The sequence below is a fragment of the Ostreococcus lucimarinus genome, chromosome 1 (genome assembly GCF_000092065.1).
Source record: "Ostreococcus lucimarinus CCE9901 chromosome 1, complete sequence".
NCBI lineage: Eukaryota > Viridiplantae > Chlorophyta > Mamiellophyceae > Mamiellales > Bathycoccaceae > Ostreococcus > Ostreococcus sp. 'lucimarinus'.
The window spans coordinates 252,256-273,590 of record NC_009355.1 but is presented as its reverse complement, the minus strand read 5'-3'; the positions used below and the strand labels follow the sequence as shown (position 1 = coordinate 273,590).

General features: G+C 60.7%; 13 protein-coding genes across 13 annotated transcripts; 7 read left to right on the top strand and 6 right to left on the bottom strand.

Moving 5' to 3' along the window:
- Nucleotides 1–327: 327 nt before the first annotated feature.
- On the bottom strand, nt 328–2,313 carry OSTLU_28765 (predicted protein). The gene is made up of 2 exons (XM_001415400.1): nt 2,188–2,313; nt 328–1,782 (listed from the first exon to the last, which is right to left on the bottom strand). The coding sequence occupies exons 1-2, from the start codon at nt 2,290–2,292 to the stop codon at nt 454–456; spliced, it is 1,434 nt and encodes a 477-aa protein (XP_001415437.1). The 5' UTR covers nt 2,293–2,313; the 3' UTR covers nt 328–453.
- Nucleotides 2,314–3,011: 698 nt separating this feature from the next.
- OSTLU_39943 (predicted protein) lies at nt 3,012–3,752 on the top strand (the record flags this gene model as incomplete). Its single annotated transcript, XM_001415749.1, has 1 exon — nt 3,012–3,752. The coding sequence occupies one exon, from the start codon at nt 3,012–3,014 to the stop codon at nt 3,750–3,752; it is 741 nt and encodes a 246-aa protein (XP_001415786.1).
- Nucleotides 3,753–3,857: 105 nt separating this feature from the next.
- Nucleotides 3,858–4,427, bottom strand: OSTLU_28763 (predicted protein; the record flags this gene model as incomplete). Its single annotated transcript, XM_001415399.1, has 1 exon — nt 3,858–4,427. The coding sequence occupies one exon, from the start codon at nt 4,425–4,427 to the stop codon at nt 3,858–3,860; it is 570 nt and encodes a 189-aa protein (XP_001415436.1).
- Nucleotides 4,428–5,056: 629 nt separating this feature from the next.
- OSTLU_44407 (predicted protein) lies at nt 5,057–6,622 on the top strand (the record flags this gene model as incomplete). Its single annotated transcript, XM_001415748.1, has 1 exon — nt 5,057–6,622. A coding segment is annotated over exon 1 (1,515 nt), but the record flags the coding sequence as incomplete, so codon positions are not given.
- Nucleotides 6,623–7,492: 870 nt separating this feature from the next.
- Nucleotides 7,493–9,170, top strand: OSTLU_44445 (predicted protein). The gene has a single exon (XM_001415747.1). It carries the CDS (start codon nt 7,619–7,621, stop codon nt 9,155–9,157), a length of 1,539 nt encoding a protein of 512 aa, XP_001415784.1. The 5' UTR covers nt 7,493–7,618; the 3' UTR covers nt 9,158–9,170.
- Nucleotides 9,171–9,203: 33 nt separating this feature from the next.
- On the bottom strand, nt 9,204–9,875 carry OSTLU_13657 (predicted protein; the record flags this gene model as incomplete). The annotated part of the gene is made up of 1 exon (XM_001415398.1): nt 9,204–9,875. The coding sequence occupies one exon, from the start codon at nt 9,873–9,875 to the stop codon at nt 9,204–9,206; it is 672 nt and encodes a 223-aa protein (XP_001415435.1).
- A 78-nt stretch (nt 9,876–9,953) lies between these two features.
- OSTLU_28760 (predicted protein) lies at nt 9,954–11,831 on the top strand. Its single transcript, XM_001415746.1, has one exon. The coding sequence runs from the start codon at nt 10,210–10,212 to the stop codon at nt 11,728–11,730; it is 1,521 nt and encodes a 506-aa protein (XP_001415783.1). The 5' UTR covers nt 9,954–10,209; the 3' UTR covers nt 11,731–11,831.
- A 176-nt stretch (nt 11,832–12,007) lies between these two features.
- On the top strand, nt 12,008–13,811 carry OSTLU_28759 (predicted protein). The gene has a single exon (XM_001415745.1). It carries the CDS (start codon nt 12,075–12,077, stop codon nt 13,593–13,595), a length of 1,521 nt encoding a protein of 506 aa, XP_001415782.1. The 5' UTR covers nt 12,008–12,074; the 3' UTR covers nt 13,596–13,811.
- On the top strand, nt 13,769–14,898 carry OSTLU_28758 (predicted protein; the record flags this gene model as incomplete). The annotated part of the gene is made up of 1 exon (XM_001415744.1): nt 13,769–14,898. Exon 1 carries the CDS (start codon nt 13,876–13,878, stop codon nt 14,896–14,898), a length of 1,023 nt encoding a protein of 340 aa, XP_001415781.1. The 5' UTR covers nt 13,769–13,875.
- Nucleotides 14,899–15,079: 181 nt separating this feature from the next.
- Nucleotides 15,080–17,121, bottom strand: OSTLU_28757 (predicted protein; the record flags this gene model as incomplete). Its single annotated transcript, XM_001415397.1, has 4 exons — nt 15,080–16,300; nt 16,615–16,678; nt 16,780–16,854; nt 17,104–17,121. The coding sequence occupies 4 exons, from the start codon at nt 17,119–17,121 to the stop codon at nt 15,237–15,239; spliced, it is 1,221 nt and encodes a 406-aa protein (XP_001415434.1). The 3' UTR covers nt 15,080–15,236.
- Nucleotides 17,122–17,452: 331 nt separating this feature from the next.
- On the top strand, nt 17,453–18,517 carry OSTLU_39956 (predicted protein; the record flags this gene model as incomplete). The annotated part of the gene is made up of 1 exon (XM_001415743.1): nt 17,453–18,517. One exon carries the CDS (start codon nt 17,453–17,455, stop codon nt 18,515–18,517), a length of 1,065 nt encoding a protein of 354 aa, XP_001415780.1.
- A 78-nt stretch (nt 18,518–18,595) lies between these two features.
- Nucleotides 18,596–19,537, bottom strand: OSTLU_92092 (predicted protein; the record flags this gene model as incomplete). The annotated part of the gene is made up of 1 exon (XM_001415396.1): nt 18,596–19,537. A coding segment is annotated over one exon (942 nt), but the record flags the coding sequence as incomplete, so codon positions are not given.
- Nucleotides 19,538–19,801: 264 nt separating this feature from the next.
- On the bottom strand, nt 19,802–21,023 carry OTC1 (Ornithine carbamoyltransferase). The gene has a single exon (XM_001415395.1). It carries the CDS (start codon nt 20,764–20,766, stop codon nt 19,828–19,830), a length of 939 nt encoding a protein of 312 aa, XP_001415432.1. The 5' UTR covers nt 20,767–21,023; the 3' UTR covers nt 19,802–19,827.
- Nucleotides 21,024–21,335: the final 312 nt, after the last annotated feature.

Sequence of the window (21,335 nt, the reverse complement as noted above, 5' to 3'; positions counted from 1 at the left end):
GCGCGCCGTCGCGCGCGTTCGACGCCGCCTTCGACGCGGATTCTTTGACGAAAATATCTTTGTCTTGAATCGTCGCGGCGACGTCGCGCGTCGCGTCCTCGCGCGCGGACGCCGCGCGCGCGCTCGAGCGCGACGCGCGCTCGAGCGAGGACATTTCCACCGCCGGCGCGCCTTCGCACTGCGCGGTCGCGTCGCGCTGTGCGGTCGCGTCGACGCGATTGGGCGAAACGTCATCTTGGGGGCCTCCATCGGGACAGAAAACGGCACCCTGCCCCCGCGTTTTCGGGAACGGCGACGCGTAGAGTTGCTTTTCTAATTGTGTTGGATTATATGAAAGGTGTGGCTCTAATGCAAGCAAAGGCAAAGCAAAGCGCGATCGCGGGGCGCGACGAGCGACTGGGGCGCTCGACGCGCGCACAAACGTAATTGTGCCGAGCGTGTCCTAACGCGCGTTTACCAAGCAATGTGCTTGTACGACGCGCCGGCGTAGACAGCCTTGTCACCGAGTTCTTCTTCGATGCGCAAGAGCTGGTTGTACTTGGCCAAACGCTCGGAGCGGCACGGGGCGCCCGTCTTGATTTGACCGGTGGACAAGCCCACGGCGAGATCGGCGATGAAGGAATCTTCGGTTTCGCCGGAGCGGTGGGAAGCCATGACACCCCAGCCAGCCTTCTTGGACATGCCGACGGCCTCGATGGACTCGGAGATGGTGCCGATTTGGTTCACCTTGAGCAAGAGGGCGTTGCACCACTTGCCGTCGATGGCGGCTTGCACGCGCTTCGGGTTGGTCACCAACAAGTCGTCGCCGACGATTTGGCAGTTGTTCTTCGCCGTGAGCGCGGCGGTGTTTTCAGCGTCGTCTTGGTCGAACGGATCCTCGATGGAGATCATCGGGTACTCGCTGATGAACTCTTGGTACAAGTCGATCATCTCGGCACCAGTCTTCTTCATGGAACCGTCGTTGCCTTCGGTCTTGAAGTCGAGATCGTAGCACTTGTCTTCGGTCAAGAATTCAGACGCGGCGACGTCCATACCGATCTTCATCTTACCGGTGTAGCCAGCCTTTTCGATCGCTTCAACGAGGAGGTCGAGACCTTCCTTGTTGTCTTGAATGTTCGGGGCGAAGCCACCTTCGTCACCGACGTTGCACGCATCTTGGCCGTACTTCTTCTTGATGACCGACTTCAAGTTGTGGTAGACTTCGGAGCCCATTTGCATCGCCTCCTTGAAGGAGGAAGCCCCGACCGGCAAGATCATGAACTCTTGCATGGCGAGCTTGTTACCAGCGTGGGAACCACCGTTGATGACGTTGAACGCCGGCACCGGGAGCACCAACTTGCCGTTACCGGCGAGGTCGGCGATGTGTTGGTAGAGCGGCACGTCCTTCTCGGCGGCGCCAGCCTTGGCGACGGCCATGGAAACCGCGAGCACGGCGTTGGCGCCGAGCTTGCCCTTGTTGTCCGTACCGTCGAGATCTTTGCACATGAAATCATCGATCGCCTTTTGGTCGCGCGGGTCCTTGCCGATGAGCGCCGGGGCGATGATTTCGTTCAAGTTCTTCACGGCTTGCATGACGCCCTTGCCCATGTATTCCTTGCCGCCGTCGCGAAGTTCCACGGCTTCGTAGATACCCGTGGACGCACCACTCGGCACCATGGCGCGGAACATACCCTTGTGCGTGTACACATCGGCTTCAACCGTCGGGTTACCGCGAGAGTCAAAAATTTGGCGACCGACGACCTTCGTGATGGCGGGCGTCGTGCGCTTTTTCATGTACTCGCTCTGCGCGCGTCGTAAGCATTCGTCGAATCGTCAGTCAATCGTCTTTTCGTCGCGCCGCGTCGCCGCGCGACGCATCTTCGCGCCCGAATCCTCCACGCCCGATCCCGAACGGCGACGGCGTTCGCCCCGCCCACCCCTCCGCGAGCGCGATCGCCCGCGCGCGCCGCGCGCTTTTATCCAGACACCCGATCGCCTCCCGCGATCGTAACGACCCCCCCCCCGCGCGCGCGCGCTCGCACCGATCCCGCGTCCCGTCCCATTCGCCCGCACGTTTTCCACGCCATCGAACGCATCGCTCGCGCGCCTTCGCGCGCCTTCGCGCGCGTCGCCCTTCGCCCTCGACGTCGCGCCGCGGTCGCGCGCATCCATCGCGTTCGCGCGTCAATCGCGTCGCGTCGCGCGCACCACGAACGCGAGCGGCTCATCCGCCTTGGCCTTGACCGCGGCGTTGAGCGCCTCCTCGATCTTCTTCGTGAGATCGTGCTTCTCGATGTACTCCTGAACGCTCATCGCGCGCGTCGCGTCGTCGTGTGCGGCGTCGGGCGCCGCGACGGCGCGCCGGCGCAAGCCCTCACGCGCCGCGCGCGACCGCGGCGCGCGGGGGCGTACTGCGCGCGCGTTTCGCCCGTGTGGGGCGCGCGCGGGAGGTATATATGCGTTCGCACTGGCGCGCATACGTCGTCACCCCGAGGGGGTCTCGATCGAGTCGCGACCCTCGGTCGGTGGGTTTTTCCGGCTTATCCGCGCGGTCGGTCGGACCACGCGCGGTCGGTCGCCGACGGCGACGCCGCGCGCGACGGCGACGGCGACGACGCGCGCGACGGCGCGACGGCGCGACGGCGCGCGTCGGACGCGCGTCGACGACGCGCGCGCGTCCGCGTCGCGCGCGGGACCTCGCCGAGGCGCCGCGCGTCGACGCGCGCGCGGTGGCGCGCAAGATGCCGACGCGACCGCGCGCGCGACCGGCGGACCGGCGGTCCGGCGGTCCGGCGGTCCGGCGGTCCGGCGGCCGCGACGACGACGCGCGCGCGACGGAAACGAAACCGACCGACCGACCGACCGACCGACGCGCGGGCGACCGATCGGCGACGACGACGACGACGGCGTGCGGCGTGCGGTGTGCGGTGCGGCCGTCCGCGCGCCGCACACGTGGACGCGACGCGACGCGACGCGACGCGACGCGACGCGAGCGAGCGAGAGATACGGCGAACGCGCGAACGCACCGCGACATGTCGCCGCGCGTGCTCGCGCTGTTCGACGTCGACGGCACGCTGACGGTGCCGCGAAAGGAGGCGGACGACGTCATGAAGCGCTTCATGGAGGATCTGCGGTCGAGGGTGACGGTCGGGATCGTGGGCGGGTCGGATCTGGTGAAGATCTCCGAACAGCTCGGCGAGGGCGTGGAGCGGGAGTACGCGTACTTGTTCTCGGAGAACGGGCTGGTGGCGTACAAGGATGGCGCGCTCCTGGCGAAGCAGTCGCTCAAGGCGTTTCTGGGCGAGGACAAGTTGAAGCGGTTTATTAACTTTGTGCTGCACTACGTGGCGGATTTGGACGTCCCGGTGAAGCGGGGGACGTTCATCGAGTTCAGGGCGGGGATGCTGAACGTGTCGCCGATCGGGAGAAATTGCAGTCAGGAGGAGCGGGACGAGTTCGAGCGCTTTGACGAAAAGGCGGGCGTGCGCAAGGCGATGGTGGAGACTCTGCGCAAAGAATTCGCGGATTACGGGCTGACGTACTCCATCGGGGGACAGATTTCGTTCGACGTGTTCCCGCAGGGATGGGATAAGACGTACTGCTTGCAATTCGTGGAGAACGACTTCGACGTCATTCACTTCTTCGGCGACAAGACGTACCCGGGCGGTAACGACCACGAGATTTTCGAGTCTCCGAAGACGATCGGGCACACCGTGACGTCGCCCGAGGACACTCGCAAGCAAGTCACCGAGCACATTCTCGACAAGCTTTAGAGCGCGGAGTTGATTTTCGTTGATACTGGCAAGTATGTTTTTACCACACCGTTTCTTTGCTATTCGTCTAAGTCCCTACTACCGCAGCGCGCTTCGTCCGCGTCTCTACTCGGTGCCCCCCTCGCGCTCGCGCTTCGCTAAATAGTCATCGATCGCGCCGCTCTCCATCAACCGCGCCGCCTTGAGCGCGACCTCGCGCTCTTTAAAACTCGCCGCGAGCACTTCGGAACCGGCGACGCCGAACCCGCCGCTCGCCGGCGTCGCCCCGACCGCGCGCGCGCTCACCGGAATCACCCGTTCGTATCTCGCCGACGTCGACGTCCTCGAATCGTCCCTCGACGTCGCCGTCGTCGCCGTCGCGCTCGTCCCGCCCTCGCGTTCGCCCTCGCCCTCGTCCTCGCCGCGCCGTCCCGACGGCGTCAACTCCCGCTCGATCTCCCGCGCCACCCCTCGCAGGTCCTTCATCGACGCTCGCACCTCCGCGCGTATCCCTCGCAGCTCCCGCTCGTTCGTCGCGCGCTCGATCGCGCGCGCGACGCCGCCGACGTGCGCCACCGCGCGTCCCGTGAGTCTTCCCAAGAATTTCGCCGCCACCGGGACGTCTCTCGGCCCGAGCGCCAGCGCGCCGGCGCCGATCGCGAGCACGAGCGTCGTCGTGGACACGCCGAGCACCATCGCGTCGCGTCGCGCGCGCGCGCGTCCGCGCGACGCGTCGCGCGTCGAGAGATGACGCCGCGCGCGCCGGCGCGTCACTCATCCGCGCGGCGATGCGCGTCGAGACGCCGCGCGCGCGCGCGCGCCGCGCGATCGCGTCGCTGCTCGTCGCGTGCGCGCTCGCGCGCGGCGCGGCGGGCGCGAAATCGATCGACGTCGCGCTGCGCGCGGGATGGCGCGCGACGTCGTTCGCGTTGGAAACGCTGGTCGGCGTCGCGGACGTCGATGGCGCGGCGTTCTGGACGCTCGTCGACGATCTGGACGCGCCGATCGATGGCGACGCGAGCGATGACGCGACGTGCGAGGCGCGCGTGGACGAGGCGGGACGACGGGCGCTCGGGGACGATGGACGCGCGCGGGCGTTGGGATTGGCGCGCGGCGCGCGAGCGTACTCGCCGAGACTGGCGAGTTTTCGGACGATGGCGGCGGCGCTGAGCGATGCGAGCGGTGGATGCTGTCGCGTGGAGTTGGGGGGGGCGGTGTATGACGACACGGGGGCGCTGGAGGGGGCGGTGCGCGCGGGCGCGGCGAGCGCGAGCGGGAGCGCGACGGAACGCGACGCGACGTACGGCGGTGCGCTCAATGCGACGTTGCCGACGGCTTTCGCGTACGCCGCGCCCGGGACGGCGTGTTTTAACTCGATGCACCGCGTTTTAGTCGATGCGAGCGAGTCCGGTCTGGTGAACTACGTTTTAAGACCGGTACTGTTCGAGACGGCGTGCGCGAGAAGAGATTCGTGCGCTGCGTTCGGGGCGTCTGACGACGCCAACTTGCGCCTGGCCGGATTCGGTGTCGAGCTCGCGGTGAAAAATATGGAGTACAAGGCGATTGATGATAGCAAGGTCAAGGCCGAAGAGGCTGATGCGGACGACGACGCGTCGGCGCCGCTCGGCGACGAGCTCGCAGACGAGAGCGTGTCGGGATTTAATTTCGCTACATTAGCAAAGAGATATCCGAACGAAGTCGATGGTCTACGCGCATTTCGCGACGCGATGGTTGGAAAGTCGGAGCTGACCTCGGATGCGCCTCTGAAATTGTGGGATATCAAGGATTTAGGCTTGCAGGCGACGCAGCGCATCTCGCTCTCCGACGATCCTCTCCGAGCCCTGGTCGAGCTCTCGCAAAATTTCCCTTCTTTAGCGAACTCATTGTCTCGCATGAAACTGAATTCGACAATCGTTAATGAAGTGACGAAAAATCGCAAAAACATGCGTCCCGGAGGGTTGATCATGTCGCTCAACGGCGAGAATTTAGAACTCGACACCATCGACATCTACACCTTGACGGAGACCATATCAAAGGAGGTACAGCACGCCGCTGCGCTTCGTCGTCTTGGGTTGCCGCAATCGAGCGTTTCAAGGCTTCTTCGCTTGCCCAAAAAGCAGCGAAGCTCTGAGGTCAAGATTGACGTGACGAACCCGGCAATCCTGTTTTACAACGACATCGAGGCCGACGCGAAGTTCGCTTCGTGGACTAGGAATTTGAAAACGTTGCTCGAACCTTCGCGAGGCGGATTTCCGAAAGTGAGGTACAATCTCTACAATATGGCCGTTTTCCTGGATCCGTCAGACATGTCGACGTGGGATATGGTTGGGATGATGTCCCATTTCTACGATCACAAAGTACCGGTGCGAATGGCTCAAGTCGTCGTCACAGGGTTAGATAACCCTGATCCCGTCCTCGCTCAGACGTTTGCGAAGCAAACGGACCTAGTTTTCGGACGTCGCGTTGCACGTGCCGCAAATTACTTATTGCGCGAATATGGGCCTGTCGCACAGCACAATTTCATGTCTTACGTAGCGCAAAGTCGTACGGAAGAAAGACCACCGTCGTACTTCGCGCCCGCGGTATATTCTCCGCCGTCTTGGGAAGGTGCGATGGATGCGTTCGAGAAAACACTGTCAGAATTTGCCGATGATCTCGAATTTGATGCGGTGACGTTGCTCGAAGAGTTCGCATCTCGTTCGTCAACGAGCATCGACAAGTACATCGACGAAGTCCGCGCCGCCGTGAAGGCGAAAGGCTTGATGACACAGTCGTTCGTATTGAACGGTGTGTACGTCGATGAATCGCAAGGTATGGCGTATCGCGCATCGTTGGAGCAAATGGTATCGCACCACTTGCGCCAGGAGATGGAGAAAGTTCGAAGACTCGTTGTTGCGGGAAAACTTGCCGGCGCCCTGCTCGAAAATGTGGCGAAGTTCATGCAAGAAGGAGCGGTTTCTAAGTATGTTCCTTGGATATTGGATGAGGATGATGTCGCACCGGTGTATCGATTACCCATCGACCGTTCGTCAATCGCTTCGCTCAAGTACGCTCAAGGCGGCGATGCAGACGAAGTGAAAGGTATGTCCATCGTCGTCGTAGCCAACGCTGACAGTGATAGGGGCGCACTTTTGATCCTGGCGGCTGCAAAGCACGTGTTGTCCGAATCTGGTTCGCTTTCGCGATTTACAGTAGTTCATCCATCGGCAGCTGCGACGATGGGAGCGCGCTCGCGCGCGATTCAAGCCGCGTTGCATCTGCCTACGCGACGGGCTAAGATTGCCAATTTCGTTGAGCAACTCTTGGCAGAAGATGTGAAGCCCGAGGATGCGGCGGAGCGAATGGGGCTGAATTTGGTCGATTTTAAGCGACTGTATAGCGACGAGACGATTTTTGCCGACGTCGCGACGCAAAGTCTTCGACTACTGGCTCATTACGACTTGACATCGAAGTGCGCCGTTATTGCGAATGGAAGGGTCCTGGATCTGATGGCCAGACAATGTCAAATGGATGCCGAAGACCTGGACGTTCTCGCCGCCATCGAGATGACAAAAACATCTAAAATGGTATTCGACGTGGTGAAAGAAGAAATCCTCTCAGACGCCGAGGAGATGGAACCGGCTTTGTTGTCGACCATCATCTCAGACGCCGCAGCAATTGTTGCGATGAAACAAGCCGGCGCATCCACGAAGCGAACGGTGGAAAGTTTGGAGGAAATCATTAACGACGCGAAAGCAACAAGTTTTGTCACTGGCTCCGGAACTATCGTTCAGATTGAGGCCATTCTCGATCCTTTGAGTAAGGAGGCGCAACGCGTCGCGCCGGTGCTCGCGCTACTTCGAGACCGATTGCCAGAAGCGGTGACCATTCGAGTCGTCCTTAATCCCATGACGAATTTGCAGGATTTACCGTTGAAGTCGTACTACCGCTATGTTGCGCCACCGTCGTCGATGACGGAATCACCTCGTGCATTCATCACCAATGTTCCGACCCACAAGACGCTCACGATGCACGTAGATTTCCCAGAAGCGTGGATGGTGACGACTCACAGGGCGGCATATGATTTGGATAACCTGATTCTCAAAGACATCAAGGAGAAGACTGTGCACGCAGAGTACTTGCTCGAGTCTCTGCTAGTCACTGGCCACGCAAGTGATCACAACACGGGTCAACCGGCGAGAGGGACACAGTTCGTGCTCGAGGATAAGAGCGTGGCCGTGAATCCAGGCACAATCGTGATGTCGAACTTGGGTTATTTTCAGCTTCCAGCCTCACCTGGAATGCACAAGTTGTCACTTCGAGCTGGTAGATCGTCGGACATATTCGCATTTCTTCAGGTGAAAGATCTTCTCGACTCGGAGGCGCGAGACTTGACGCTTTCGCACGACGAATCCACCGTCGACGTATTAGTGGACTCTTTCAGAGGGCGGCAACTTGACGTATCTCTTGCGAGACGGAAAGGTAAGGAAGATCTTGACGTACTCGACGAAGTTTCAACCTCAGACAATAGTGGATGGTTGTCGAGTGTATTCAAGAGGACGAAGGAGGCAGACCGTATTCACATCTTTAGCGTTGCCTCCGGTCATCTGTACGAGCGATTCTTGAAAATTATGATGGCATCCGTCAAGCGCTCGACGAAGAATCCGGTGAAATTCTGGTTCATCAAAAACTGGCTTTCGCCGTCCTTTAAAGATTTCTTACCGTACATGGCAAAGGAGTACGACTTTGAGTATGAGCTCGTGAGCTACAAGTGGCCGACGTGGCTGAACAAGCAAACGGAGAAGCAAAGAATCATCTGGGCGTATAAGATTCTGTTCCTCGACGTACTGTTCCCACTCGAGCTCAACAAAGTTATTTTTGTCGATGCCGATCAAATTGTTCGAGCGGATATGAGCGAACTTTGGACCATGGATCTTCACGGTGCGCCGTACGGGTACACGCCGATGTGCGACAACAACAAAGAAATGGAAGGCTTTAGATTTTGGAAACAGGGCTTCTGGCGAGATCACTTACGAGGTAGGCCGTACCATATTAGTGCGCTGTACGTCGTGGATCTCGATCGTTTTCGCGCTATGGCGGCTGGCGATAGATTGAGAGTTATGTACGACCAACTTTCGCGAGATCCGGGTTCGTTGGCGAACCTCGATCAAGACTTGCCAAACTACGCGCAGCACGACGTGCCAATCTTTTCGTTACCGCAGCCCTGGCTGTGGTGCGAATCGTGGTGTGGGAATGAGACCAAATCTGCGGCGAAGACGATCGATTTGTGTAACAACCCGCTCACGAAGGAGCCAAAACTTGAAGGCGCGCGACGCATCGTTCAAGAGTGGCCAGGTTTGGACGCGGAGGTTCGCGCGTTCACCGAACGAGTCGAAGAACGCATGCGCGTCGGCGATAAAACAGAAGACGTGAAAGATGAGCTGTAAATAAGCCTAATACGTCGTAGCGATTTGTTATTAGAAGGGTCTCGACTCAAGCGTCCGTCTTCTCGCGAGCTTTGCGCATATCCGCAATCGTTTCCTCCACCGACCGCAAGTCTCGCTTCACCGTACCCACAACTGTCAACTCAACCGCATCTGCCGCGTACGTCGGCGCTTTATCGCTCAACCCCTCTCCCTTTTTACCGTGTTTTCCCGCCCGCTCTCTCGCCGCGATTTCGTTTCGCAACGACTCCGCGTCTCGCTCCACCTCCGGCGCCTTCTTATGCACAATCACAAACTTCTCCTCCCCCGTCGCCCCTACCTCCACGCTCTCCGAAAACAACTTCATCTCCGCCGCGATTTCGTGCACGATGTTCCTCCACTGCTTCTCCATCGTCTCAAACTCGCAAAACGCCTCCGCGCTCTCGCTCCCCGCCACCTCTCGCTCGATCCTCTCCCGCACCTCCCTCTCAAACTTCCTTCGCGCCTCCATCGCTTTCGTCTCCCGAGACACGACGTCATCCCTCGTGATCGCGCGTCCGCCGCTCGCGACGACCGTCTTCGCGCGCTGCGCGTTCGATCGCTTCACGTCGCCGAGGATGCTCGCGAGCAGTCCACCCGCGGCGTTCGCGCGCGCCTTTTTCGCCGCGCGCGCGTCGATCGCGTCCGACGACGTCGACGGCGCGTCGCGCGCGTCCGCGCGCGCGATCCCGGGTCGCTTCATCGCCCGCGCGCGCGCCGCGCGCGCCGCTCTCGCGCGCGCGCCGCGCTCGCGCGTGGTTTCATCGCCGCCGCACACGTTGGCGCCGCGCGACGACGGGTCGAGCCGGGCGGGCGATCGCGCGATAGCGTTGCGTATATCGTCAGATCCAGGCGTGTCTCGAGCTGAGCGGTGACTTCGCTCGTTCGTTTCCGCCGACGCAGCTGTTTGCTTCGCGAACCGCTTCGACGAGCACTCCGTCTGAACACCCTCCGCGAGCGAGCGGCACAGTTCGGCACATCGCTCGCTCGTCCGTCGACCCTAAGTCAAGAGATCCAAGGATATCCAAGAGATCACCATGTCAGGCTCGCTCGAGGAGTCCGCGCCCTTGGTCGACGCGCCGGCGTCGTTGACCGCGACGGATCGCGCGCAACACCAAAGTCGACGCTCGAGCCTGAGCCTGAAGACGACGCTCGCGGTCGGCTCGGCGTGCGCGCTCCTCGTCGGGGCGGCGATCGTCTCGAGCGTCAACTCCGCGCGCGATGCGTCCGTCCAACCGCTCGGCGCGCGCGCGCGCTCGGCGAAGGCGGACGCGATGGATTTGGAAGGGGACGCCGCCACGCTCGGCGGCGACTTTTACGACTTCGAGCGCGTCGGCGGCAACTTGTCGTGCCTGCCGGCGATGACGAGCGACTACCCGAACGCGATGAACGGAGACGATGACAGGGCACACGAGACCGAACACAAGATCACGCCGAGGGATTGCTCGTGGTATAAACAGTTGCACCCGTTTGCGCAGCAGCGCGCGAAGACGCCGTCGTCGTGCGCGCCGGCGAACACGCTCTTTGTCTCCATCGCGGATTCGGAAAACTATGACATCGCCAAATTATCGACGCAGCGCGTTGTGAATCAAAAGTGCTTCATTGAGCGGTACATTTTGATCACGCTGGACGCCGACGCGACGAGGAAGTGCGAAAGCGAGAAGCTGTTTCACTGCTTGCAATACGCCGACGGGCACGCGTTCGACGGCTTGGTGCACTCGGGCGGGCACGCCGACGACCTCAAATACAAACAGCTGACTTGGTTCAAACAAAAAGTCACTCTCGGTTTGCTCGCCGCGAATGTGGACTTTTTCATCTTCGACACGGATGTTCTCCTTTTTAAAGTCCCAGACTTGGGGCTTTTACTCCGCAAACATCCGCACACAAATGTGTTTTATCAACAAGGCCAGGTGGGATATAACGCGCTGTACCGTGGACGCTACCCATATATGCAAAAGAATGAGTACGCTAAACAACACCATCAAGACGCTTGGAATTTCAACTCGGGCCAAGTCTTCTGGCGCGCGTCGCCGACGACGCTGAAAATCCAGCGGCTCGCTTTGAATTACGGTCCTCACCCGATGGAACAAGAACGTGTAGCGCAGGCCATCAACGAACTCAGTATGAAAGGCGAAGCGCATGCGTTCGCACTGTCATACGATGACTACGGTTCAGGGTGTGCCGATGTCAACAAGCTCCCGGGCGAGACTTGGGATTTCGGGAGCCCAGAAGTCTTGCGTCACATGCGATCCTGGACGACGCTGCACTGCGACTGTGGCTTAGGCAAGTCGCCTGGTATGATAATGATTGAAGCTCGTTTAGAATGCCTCGCGAAGTATAACTCCGAAGAGTTGTGTGTTGGAATTCGTTCCGCCGAGGACTGGGAGAAGATGAAAGAAGAACGCGGGGCGAGTCTCGGCGACCAGGAAAGACTCAAGAAACTCACGCCTGCAAGCATCACGAGGAGTAAAATGAAGACGATGTTAGCTCGATTCGAGTGCGTCCTCGCGGATGACGGCCGCGATTGCTCGGATATCACCGTGCTCGCTTTGGACTAGACGATGATTTGATCACTCCAACTTGTTATGTCACCCGCACCGGGAAAGCGCCTCCGAGCGCGGCGGTGGCGAAAGCGATCGTCGCCGAGGTCTAGACGCTCGAGCTACGCCTCTCGCCTCGGCTAAGCCTGTGTCCATGTTTAATATCGTCAGATCCAGGCGTGTCTCGAGCTGAGCGGTGACTTCGCTCGTTCGTTTCCGCCGACGCGGCTGTTTGCTTCGCGAACCGCTTCGACGAGCACTCCGTCTGAACACCCTCCGCGAGCGAGCGGCACAGTTCGGCACATCGCTCGCTCGTCCGTCGACTCTAAGTCAAGAGATCCAAGGATATCCAAGAGATCACCATGTCGGGCTCGCTCGAGGAGTCCGCGCCCTTGGTCGACGCGCCGGCGTCGTTGACCGCGACGGATCGCGCGCAACACCAAAGTCGACGCTCGAGCCTGAGCCTGAAGACGACGCTCGCGGTCGGCTCGGCGTGCGCGCTCCTCGTCGGGGCGGCGATCGTCTCGAGCGTCAACTCCGCGCGCGATGCGTCCGTCCAACCGCTCGGCGCGCGCGCGCGCTCGGCGAAGGCGGACGCGATGGATTTGGAAGGGGACGCCGCCACGCTCGGCGGCGACTTTTACGACTTCGAGCGCGTCGGCGGCAACTTGTCGTGCCTGCCGGCGATGACGAGCGACTACCCGAACGCGATGAACGGAGACGATGACAGGGCACACGAGACCGAACACAAGATCACGCCGAGGGATTGCTCGTGGTATAAACAGTTGCACCCGTTTGCGCAGCAGCGCGCGAAGACGCCGTCGTCGTGCGCGCCGGCGAACACGCTCTTTGTCTCCATCGCGGATTCGGAAAACTATGAGACCGCCAAATTATCGACGCAGCGCGTTGTGAATCAAACGTGCTTCATTGAGCGGTACATTTTGATCACGCTGGACGCCGACGCGACGAGGAAGTGCGAAAGCGAGAAGCTGTTTCACTGCTTGCAATACGCCGACGGGCACGCGTTCGACGGCTTGGTGCACTCGGGCGGGCACGCCGACGACCTCAAATACAAACAGCTGACTTGGTTCAAACAAAAAGTCACTCTCGGATTGCTCGCCGCGAATGTGGACTTTTTCATCTTCGACACGGATGTTCTCCTTTTTAAAGTCCCAGACTTGGGGCGTTTAGTCCGCGAACATCCGCGCACAAATGTGTTTTATCAACAAGACTGGATCGGATATAACGCGCTGTACCGTGGACGCTACCCATATATGCAAAAGAATGAGAACGCTAAACAACACCATCAAGACGCTTGGAATTTCAACTCGGGCCAAGTCTTCTGGCGCGCGTCGCCGACGACGCTGAAAATCCAGCGGCTCGCTTTGAATTACGGTCCTCACCCGATGGAACAAGAACGTGTAGCGCAGGCCATCAACGAACTCAGTATGAAAGGCGAAGCGCATGCGTTCGCACTGTCATACGATGACTACGGTTCAGGGTGTGCCGATGTCAACAAGCTCCCGGGCGAGACTTGGGATTTCGGGAGCCCAGAAGTCTTGCGTCACATGCGATCCTGGACGACGCTGCACTGCGACTGTGGCTTAGGCAAGTCGCCTGGTATGATAATGATTGAAGCTCGTTTAGAATGCCTCGCGAAGTATAACTCCGAAGAGTTGTGTGTTGGAATTCGTTCCGCCGAGGACTGGGAGAAGATGAAAGAAGAACGCGGGGCGAGTCTCGGCGACCAGGAAAGACTCAAGAAACTCACGCCCGCGAGCATCACGAGGAGTAAAATGAAGACGATGTTGGCTCGATTCGAGTGCGTCCTCGCGGATGACGGCCGCGATTGCTCGGATATCACCGTGCTCGCTTTGGACTAGACGATGCTTTGATCACTCCAACTTGTTATGTCACCCGCACTCCTTTACGAAGATTTCCCCGCGTTTAACGCGCGTTCGGGCCCATGTGATGAGACCCGCGTGCGGATCGCCCGCGGCGCGTCCGCGTCAGCGTCGCGTCAGCACGTCGGCGCGCGCGCGCGACACGGCGACGCGTCGACGACGCGCGACCGAGCGACCGCGCGACCGCGCGACCGGACGGTCGGACGGTCGGACGGTCGGACCGCGGCGTCGCGGCGTCGCGGCGTCGCGCGCGCGGCGGATGTCGTCGAACGACGACGGCGCGCGCGACGCGCGCGGCGACGATGGGAACGCGGCGCGCGACGCGGACGACGCGGGCGGTGACGCGAGCGACGACGGCGGGGAGAGCGCGGCGCCGATCGACGATGGATCGTTCACGCTCAAGTTTTTGATCTCGCCGAGCGCGGCGGGGAGCGTGATCGGGAAGGGAGGGGCGACGATCAACGAGTTTCAGGCGCTCACGGGGGCGCGCATTCAGTTGTCGAGGAATCGCGAGGTGTTTCCGGGGACGAATGATCGCGTGGTGATCGTGAGCGGGGATCTGAGCGCGATATTGCAGGTGTTGCACTTGATCATCACGAAGCTGGTGGCGGACGGCGAGGGCATCGATCGCATGGGACAGCCTCAGGTGGCGCTGGTGGTGCCCAACAGCTCGTGCGGGTGCATCATCGGGAAGGGCGGATCGAAGATACGAAGCTTTGTGGAGGATTCGCAGGCGGACATTAAGCTGAGTAATCAAGATCGGATGCTTCCCGGGTGTAATGATCGCACGCTGACGATCACTGGAACGATTGATTGCGTTTTACGAGCGGTGGCTCTCGTGGCGACGACGCTGTGCGAAGATCCCGCGTACGCCACCCTCGTGCATCGACAGAGTACGTACAGCGTGCAATCGCCGCTTTCGTTGCAAGGTGGTGGAGGCGGACGGAGAAGCGGCGAATTTAATCGCGCCACGCCACGACGTTATGGCGCCGGTCAGGGCGGTGGGAGGGATGACGAGACTTCCATCCTCGTCACCATCCCCGACTCGCTCATCGGCGCCGTGCTCGGTCGCGGCGGCCGCACCATTGCCGAGGTTCAAGTCGCGAGCGGGTGCCGCATCAAAGTCAGTGACCGCGACGACTTCTTCGAAGGCACGCGCAATCGAAAAGTCGTCATCTCGGGTAGCGCAGAAGGCGTACAGATGGCCAACTATCTGCTCACCCAAAAGCTGAGCGCCATAACCGCTCAAATGTCCTTCTCGGGCGAAAATCCAATCCTGTGACCATCCCCATCCTCTCGCACGCGCACACGACAATCGAGACGCGCGCTCGTCTTCATTTCGTGATATTCTTTCATCGACGACAGGTCATTGATTCAATATATTTGTAATGCAACTTTGCAGGACGCCACGTTAAGTACAGCGCTTTCGAGTCGAGACGGAAAAATTACGTCGAGGCGAACGCGGTTCTTTCAAATCTGTCTCTAGATTCTGATTACAGAAGTGTGTGTTAATACGCTGGTAAATCGCGCGAGAAATCAAGGGCGCAACGACGTAATAATTACGTCTCACGCCTCGTCCACTCGCCAACATCGCTCGATGAAGTTGATCGAAAAAATGGTTTAATCGAACACCTTGCATTCGTCCGCCGAGGGATCATCCGCGCAGAGTTGGTCCATCGGGTCGGCGGAGGCAACACCTTCGTTGATGAGGCCGTTGGCGACGATGAGGGAGAGGTCGACGACGCGTTGGGTGTAACCCCATTCGTTGTCATACCACGCGACAACCTTGACCATGTCATCGCCCATCACCATGGTGAGAGCCGCGTCAATGGTGGTGGACACGTCGGTGCACCGGAAATCGACAGACACGAGCGGGACATCGGTGATCGCAAGAACACCCTTCATCGGGCCATCTTGCGCTTCCTTGAACGCGGCGTTGACTTCTTCAGCGGTGACGCCCTTCTTCTCAACGTTGACGACGAGGTCGACGACGGACACGTTCGGCGTCGGCACGCGAAGCGCGATACCGTTGAGCTTACCCTTGAGTTGCGGCAAGACGAGCGCAACAGCCTTGGCGGCACCGGTGGAGGTCGGCACGATGTTCAAGGCGGCGGCACGAGCACGGCGCAAGTCACGGTGGGACGCATCCAAGATGCGTTGATCACCAGTGTAAGAGTGCGTGGTGGTCATCGTACCCTTGACGATGCCGAACTTGTCGTCGATCACCTTGGCGAACGGCGCCAAGCAGTTGGTGGTGCACGACGCGTTGGAGACAATGTTGGCAGAGTTGTCGTATTGGTCGGCGTTCACACCGACGACGTAGGTCGGGATGTCGGAGCCCTTGGCCGGGGCGGTGATAACAACCTTCTTGGCGCCGGCTTGGATGTGCTTGCCCGCGCCCGGGCCGTCGAGGAAGACGCCCGTACCTTCGATGACGATGTCGATGCCCATTTCCTTCCACGGCAAGTTGAGCGGGTCGCGATCGGACACAACCTTGATGATGTCACCATCGACGGAGATCGTGGCGTCGTCGACAACCTTGACGTCAGACTTGAACGTACCCAAGATGGAGTCGTACTTGAGCAAGTGCGCCGCCGGCTTGGCGCCGCCGGATTGGTTCACGCACACGACTTGGAGCGGGCAGTCCGGGCCACGGCTCTTCCAGCATCGCACGAAGTTGCGGCCTGTGTTTTAAATCGCCCACAAGCGTTCATTTCATCGTCAGTCGCGTCGTTCGAGTCGTGCCCACGCGCGCGAGCTAAAAGTCATAAAAATCCCCAGGGTGCCACGTGCGCGCACCCCGGCGTCGATCGCACCCTCGCGCGCCTCGCGCGCCTCGCGCGCGCCCTCCCTCGACGCACGAGCGCTGCGCGCATATTCTCCCAATCACCGCGCGCCCTCGTTCGCCTCACATCGCGCGAACACCGCGCACACGACGCGCGAAACGCATCGACATCGCGACAATCGCATCGCGACCCTTATCCGCGATCGCACGCACCGATGCGGCCGAAACCGTTGATGGCAACCTTAACCTTCGCCTCGGTCACCACGTTCACGTTGGCCTAGACGCGCAAACACCCCATTCGTCAGTCTCCGCGCACCCCCGTCGACGTCGCGCGCGCTCGCGCGTCGCGCGCGCGCCGAGTTCCGCGCGGTCACGCACCTTCGCGGCCGCGCGCGGCGCGGTCGCCTTGCGGAAGTTACCCGCGAGCGCGGTGCGGGCGGTGAGTTCGACGGTCTGCGATCGCGACGCACAAAATTCTTTCCGTCAGTCCCTCGCGTCCTCGCGCGCGCGCGCGTCCGCGCTCGACGCCCGCGGTCCCCGATCGTCGTCGCCGATGGCGTCGATGAGATGATTATCCGCGATCGCTCGTCCCGCGTCCGTCATCGCGCCGTCGCCGACGTCGCGACCGCGCGTCGCGACGTCGCGACGTCGCGATCGCGCCGTCGTCGTCCGATCGCGTCGTCTCGCGCGTCGATCGCGCACCTTAACGGCGGCGGACATGGGGTGCGTATTTGTGACGTCCGCGACGCCGCGCTGCCCCACGTTCGACGCGCGCGTGCGGGGCGTGCGACGCGCGCGCATGTACGCATGTACGTACACCACGCGCGATATCGCTATGTGCGTTGCGACCGGGTGTATAAATGACGTCTCACTGAAACGCACTGAAACGCGTCGCGATCGCGCCGGCGTCGTCGCGCTCGGCGTCGCGCGCGTCGGAGCGCGGCGCGCGATGGCGAACGGCGCGCGCGCGACGCGGCGGGCGGAAGACGCGTCGACGTCGACGACGAGTCGCGACGTCGCGCTTCGCGATAAGGTGTCCATCACGGCGCGCATGCGAACCGCGATCGCGCCCGAGGCGGTCGACGCCGTGCGACGACGCGTCGCGGATGCGCTCGCGGCGGCGCGCGACGACGACGTCGACGCGTGGTGCACGCGCGAGACGTGCGAGCGGTTCCTGAGGGCGGATAAGGGAGACGTCGCGAAGGCGACAAAACGGCTGCGAAAGACGATCGCGTGGCGAGCCGCGGCGCGGCCGGGAGACGTGCGATGCGAGCGATGCTTCGAGGGAGACTTTCGGAGCCACTACATGCAGCAGATCGGGTTCGACGCGTGCGGACGGGCGATCGTGTACTCGGACATCGGACTCGCGATGGATCATAAGGCGGCGAGCAACGTGGAACACTGCGTGCAGGTGTTGGAACTGTTGGAGTCGTTCTTGCCGGCGTATCCGTACGATCAATACGTGTGGGTGTGCGACTTTCATCGCTTCGGCGCGGGGAACATGGCGCCGAGCGTGGCGACGAAGTGCATGTCGTTGTTCGCGAGATCGTACCCGGAACGATTGGAGATGATGATTTTCGTCGAGGCGCCGAAGATATTTAACGGGCTTTACACCATGTTGCGCGCGTTCGTGGATCCGGTGACGGTGCAGAAGCTTCGATTCGTCAAGGGGCCGCACGGCAAAGGGGGGGGGGCGAACTGCGAGGCGACGTTTCGGGAGTTTTTTAGCGAAGAGACCACGAAGTGGCTCGTGACGGAGATGAGCATGAATCGCAAGATGTGGTCCGTGGCCAAGGCGAAGAAATCGTGGATCAAGTCGATGATTATCGAAAACGGTGTCCTACCCGAAGCCGCGCCGTTTCCGGAATTCGCCGAGCACGACTGTCGAGGAACGCCCGAGTTTTTAGCGTCCGAGGCGGGGGCTTACGCTACGAATTTTGCGAAAAAGCACGCGCGACGTTCGGCTTTAGTCGCAAAAACTCTCCCCGAATTCTGCACCTCGATCGATGGCGAGGAAGTTGCGATTCCACCGTCGCCGAAGAAGACGCTCGATCGCGATGCGTTTTCCTTCGTCAAGGCTGGAGAAGCGTTAGATGAGTTCGATCGCTTCGACTAAAAGCGCGTCGTCCTAGTACTATTATGTATCTATACTTGTACAACAACATCGTGCGTTGTTTTCAAAGATCTCTAATCATCATCGAGAATCCGGTGCCAGGCCGAGTTTCTTCATCTGGTACCGCGACAGCTTGCGAGTCACGTCAACGTTGGCGTCGTCTCGCGAAGACGACGCGCCACCTTCCCCTGGAATCCGCTCGATCACCGTATCTTTCAAGGGCGGGTGCTTACGGCGCATCTCTTCTTCGATTCTCAGTCTTTCTTCTTCCGCACGTCGTCGAACACGATCGGACTCAGCTCGAAGCTCGGCGTCTTTGGCGTCTCGCTTGGCTTTCCATCGCTCGTATTTCACAAAGTCTTCGGGGCACTCAATCGTCGGTGGCTCACCCCCATCCACGTCTACGTCGCTCTCGTCGTCGCTCTCGATATCGATGTAGTCATCGCTCGCCGCCACGTCCTGTGCTCCACTCTCGTTCAACTCCATAGCCTCCAAGCGAGAGATGAACGAGTCCAAATCGCCGCGCGCGTCGTTTGCATTCACGCGTTCGCTCTCCGAACTCGGCGCAAGGGTCGAGATCGATGCGATCATGCCCTCATCATCCGCCTCGTACACTTCCGTAATCTCTACGCTTCCATCACCTCGTCGCGCGATCCGCGCGCGTCCATCCTCGACCGTTTCCTCCTCCAACGCCGACGCGCCGACGCCGCTTTCCCGCAACGCCGCCGCCGCCTCTATACGACTCTCCATAGCCCGTGCGTTCTGCTCCGCGTCCCGCATCTTCGCCTGAAGAAGATCCCGCCGTCGGCCAATGATCTCGCTTGCCTGTTTAGCCGTGCGCTCGATGAGCAAATCACCACCAATGCCGACGAAGACGTCGGCCTCGCCGTCGAGCTCGCCCTCGAACATTGCAAACTTTGTGCACGGAATCATGATCTCATGCTTTGGTTTTTCGGGCAGCGACAGCACGAGGCGCTGTAGACTGGCGTATTGTTCGTCGTACTCGCGAAGAGTATCACACAAGGCGCGCTCGCGGCGCACAGCCTGCGCGGGACGTCGCCGTCAGTCAATTGTACTTTTCGAGCGGGACACGCGGGACGAGACGCGCCGCGCTCGCAGCGAGGCCTCGCACCTCGGCGACCTGTTGTAATAAGTATTCGACTTCGACACCGCTCGAGATCGCGTCGGGGGCGGACATCGCGAGCGACGCGGCGAGGCGAGGACTGAGGCGCGGGAGTCGAAAGTGGAAAGAAGCTTGGTTTTCTTATTCAACAATAAATAAGCCCAATGTTCGTATGGACACAACGGTTCGTTTAACAATTCAACATCTTGAGCATGACGGCGTTTTGCGCGTGCATGCGGTTTTCGGCTTGTTGGAAGACGACGGAGTAATCGGCTTCCATGACTTCGTCGTCGCATTCCAAGCCGCGCTCGGCGGGCAAGCAGTGCATGAAGATGGCGTTGGGCGTTCTCGCCATCATCTTGCCATTAACTTGGTAGCCTTGGAAGTCTTTTTTGCGCTGTTCGGCTTCGTCTTTTTGGCCCATGGACGCCCAGACGTCAGAGTAGATGACGTCGGCGCCCTTGACGCCTTCCACCGGGTCGTGCGAAATTTCTATCGTAGACAAACCGGCGTCGCGAGCCTTTTGCAAGGTCTTCTCATCCGGCGTGTACTCTTCCGGACACACGCACACGAAGTGAAACGGCACTACCGCGGCCAAATTCAACCACGAGTGCACGATGTTGTTACCATCACCGACGTACACAACCTTGACGCCTTCCAAGCGCCCCAGGCACTCGTAAATCGTCAACGCGTCGGCTAATATCTGACACGGATGGTTATAATCCGTCAACCCATTAACGATCGGAACGCTCGAGTACGCCGCCAACTCCTCGATTTGGGAGTGCTCGTACAATCGCGCCATGACGATGTCGTTGTATCTCGAGATTACTCTCGCGATATCCTTCGTCGCCTCGCGTTTTCCGATTGAAATATCATCCGGACCTAAATAAATCGCGCTCCCGCCCAGCAATTTAAACCCCGTCTCAAAGCTCACCCGCGTTCTCAACGATTGCTTCGCAAAAATCATCGCCATCGTCTTCCCCTTGAACGGTTGAAAGCTTCGATCACCGCTCTGCAGGCGTTTCTTTTCGCTCGACGCCCGCTCGACGAGCTCCATGATTTCCTCCTTCGTGAAGTCATCCAGATGTAAAAAGTGTTTTTCGCACGGCACCGGCTTCCCTACCGGCATCGCGCGCGTCGTCACCCTCCGCGATCGTTCGATCGTTCGTTCCGTCGTCGTTCGCCGCGTCTCGACGCGCGCATCGCGTCCGCGTCGCGTCGTCGGCGCGATACCCTGGCGATTCAGGGTTGTCGTCAGCATCATCGCTCACGCGTCGTTCGCGCGTCGTCGTCGCGCGTCGTCCGTCCTCGCGCGCGCGATCGTTCGATCGTTCGTCGCCTCTTCTCCCGCGCTCGCCGTCGGCGCTCGGTTCGCTCGCGCGCGCGCGTGCGTGTGACGCGTCGCGCGCCGACGCCGCGTCGCACTCCGCGACGCGTCGAATCCGCGTCGCGCGTCTCGCCATCGCGTTCGCGTCGGCGCGCGCGCGCGCGCCGGCGCCGCGCGTCGCGCGCGCGCGCGTGCGCGCGCGATCGATGGGCGACGCGCGCGTGACGGCGCTCGCGGACGCGTTCAGGGATGACTTTGACGTCCCGCACGTCACCGCGCGCGAGGCGATGGCGCGCGTCGCGAACGGCGCGCGCGGAGGACGCGCGTGCGTGCTCGTGGACGTGCGCGACGCGGAGGAGCGCGCGGTGAGC

Coding starts and splice junctions, on each gene's coding strand:
- OSTLU_28765 (XM_001415400.1), bottom strand. CDS start 2,292: ATGAGCGTTCAGGAGTACATCGAGAAGCACGATCTCACGAAGAAGATC. Junction 1,783..2,187: donor ATGAGCCGCTCGCGTTCGTG/GTGCGCGCGACG, acceptor CGACGCGCGCAG/AGCGAGTACATGAAAAAGCG.
- OSTLU_44445 (XM_001415747.1), top strand. CDS start 7,619: ATGACGAATTTGCAGGATTTACCGTTGAAGTCGTACTACCGCTATGTT.
- OSTLU_28760 (XM_001415746.1), top strand. CDS start 10,210: ATGTCAGGCTCGCTCGAGGAGTCCGCGCCCTTGGTCGACGCGCCGGCG.
- OSTLU_28759 (XM_001415745.1), top strand. CDS start 12,075: ATGTCGGGCTCGCTCGAGGAGTCCGCGCCCTTGGTCGACGCGCCGGCG.
- OTC1 (XM_001415395.1), bottom strand. CDS start 20,766: ATGCCGGTAGGGAAGCCGGTGCCGTGCGAAAAACACTTTTTACATCTG.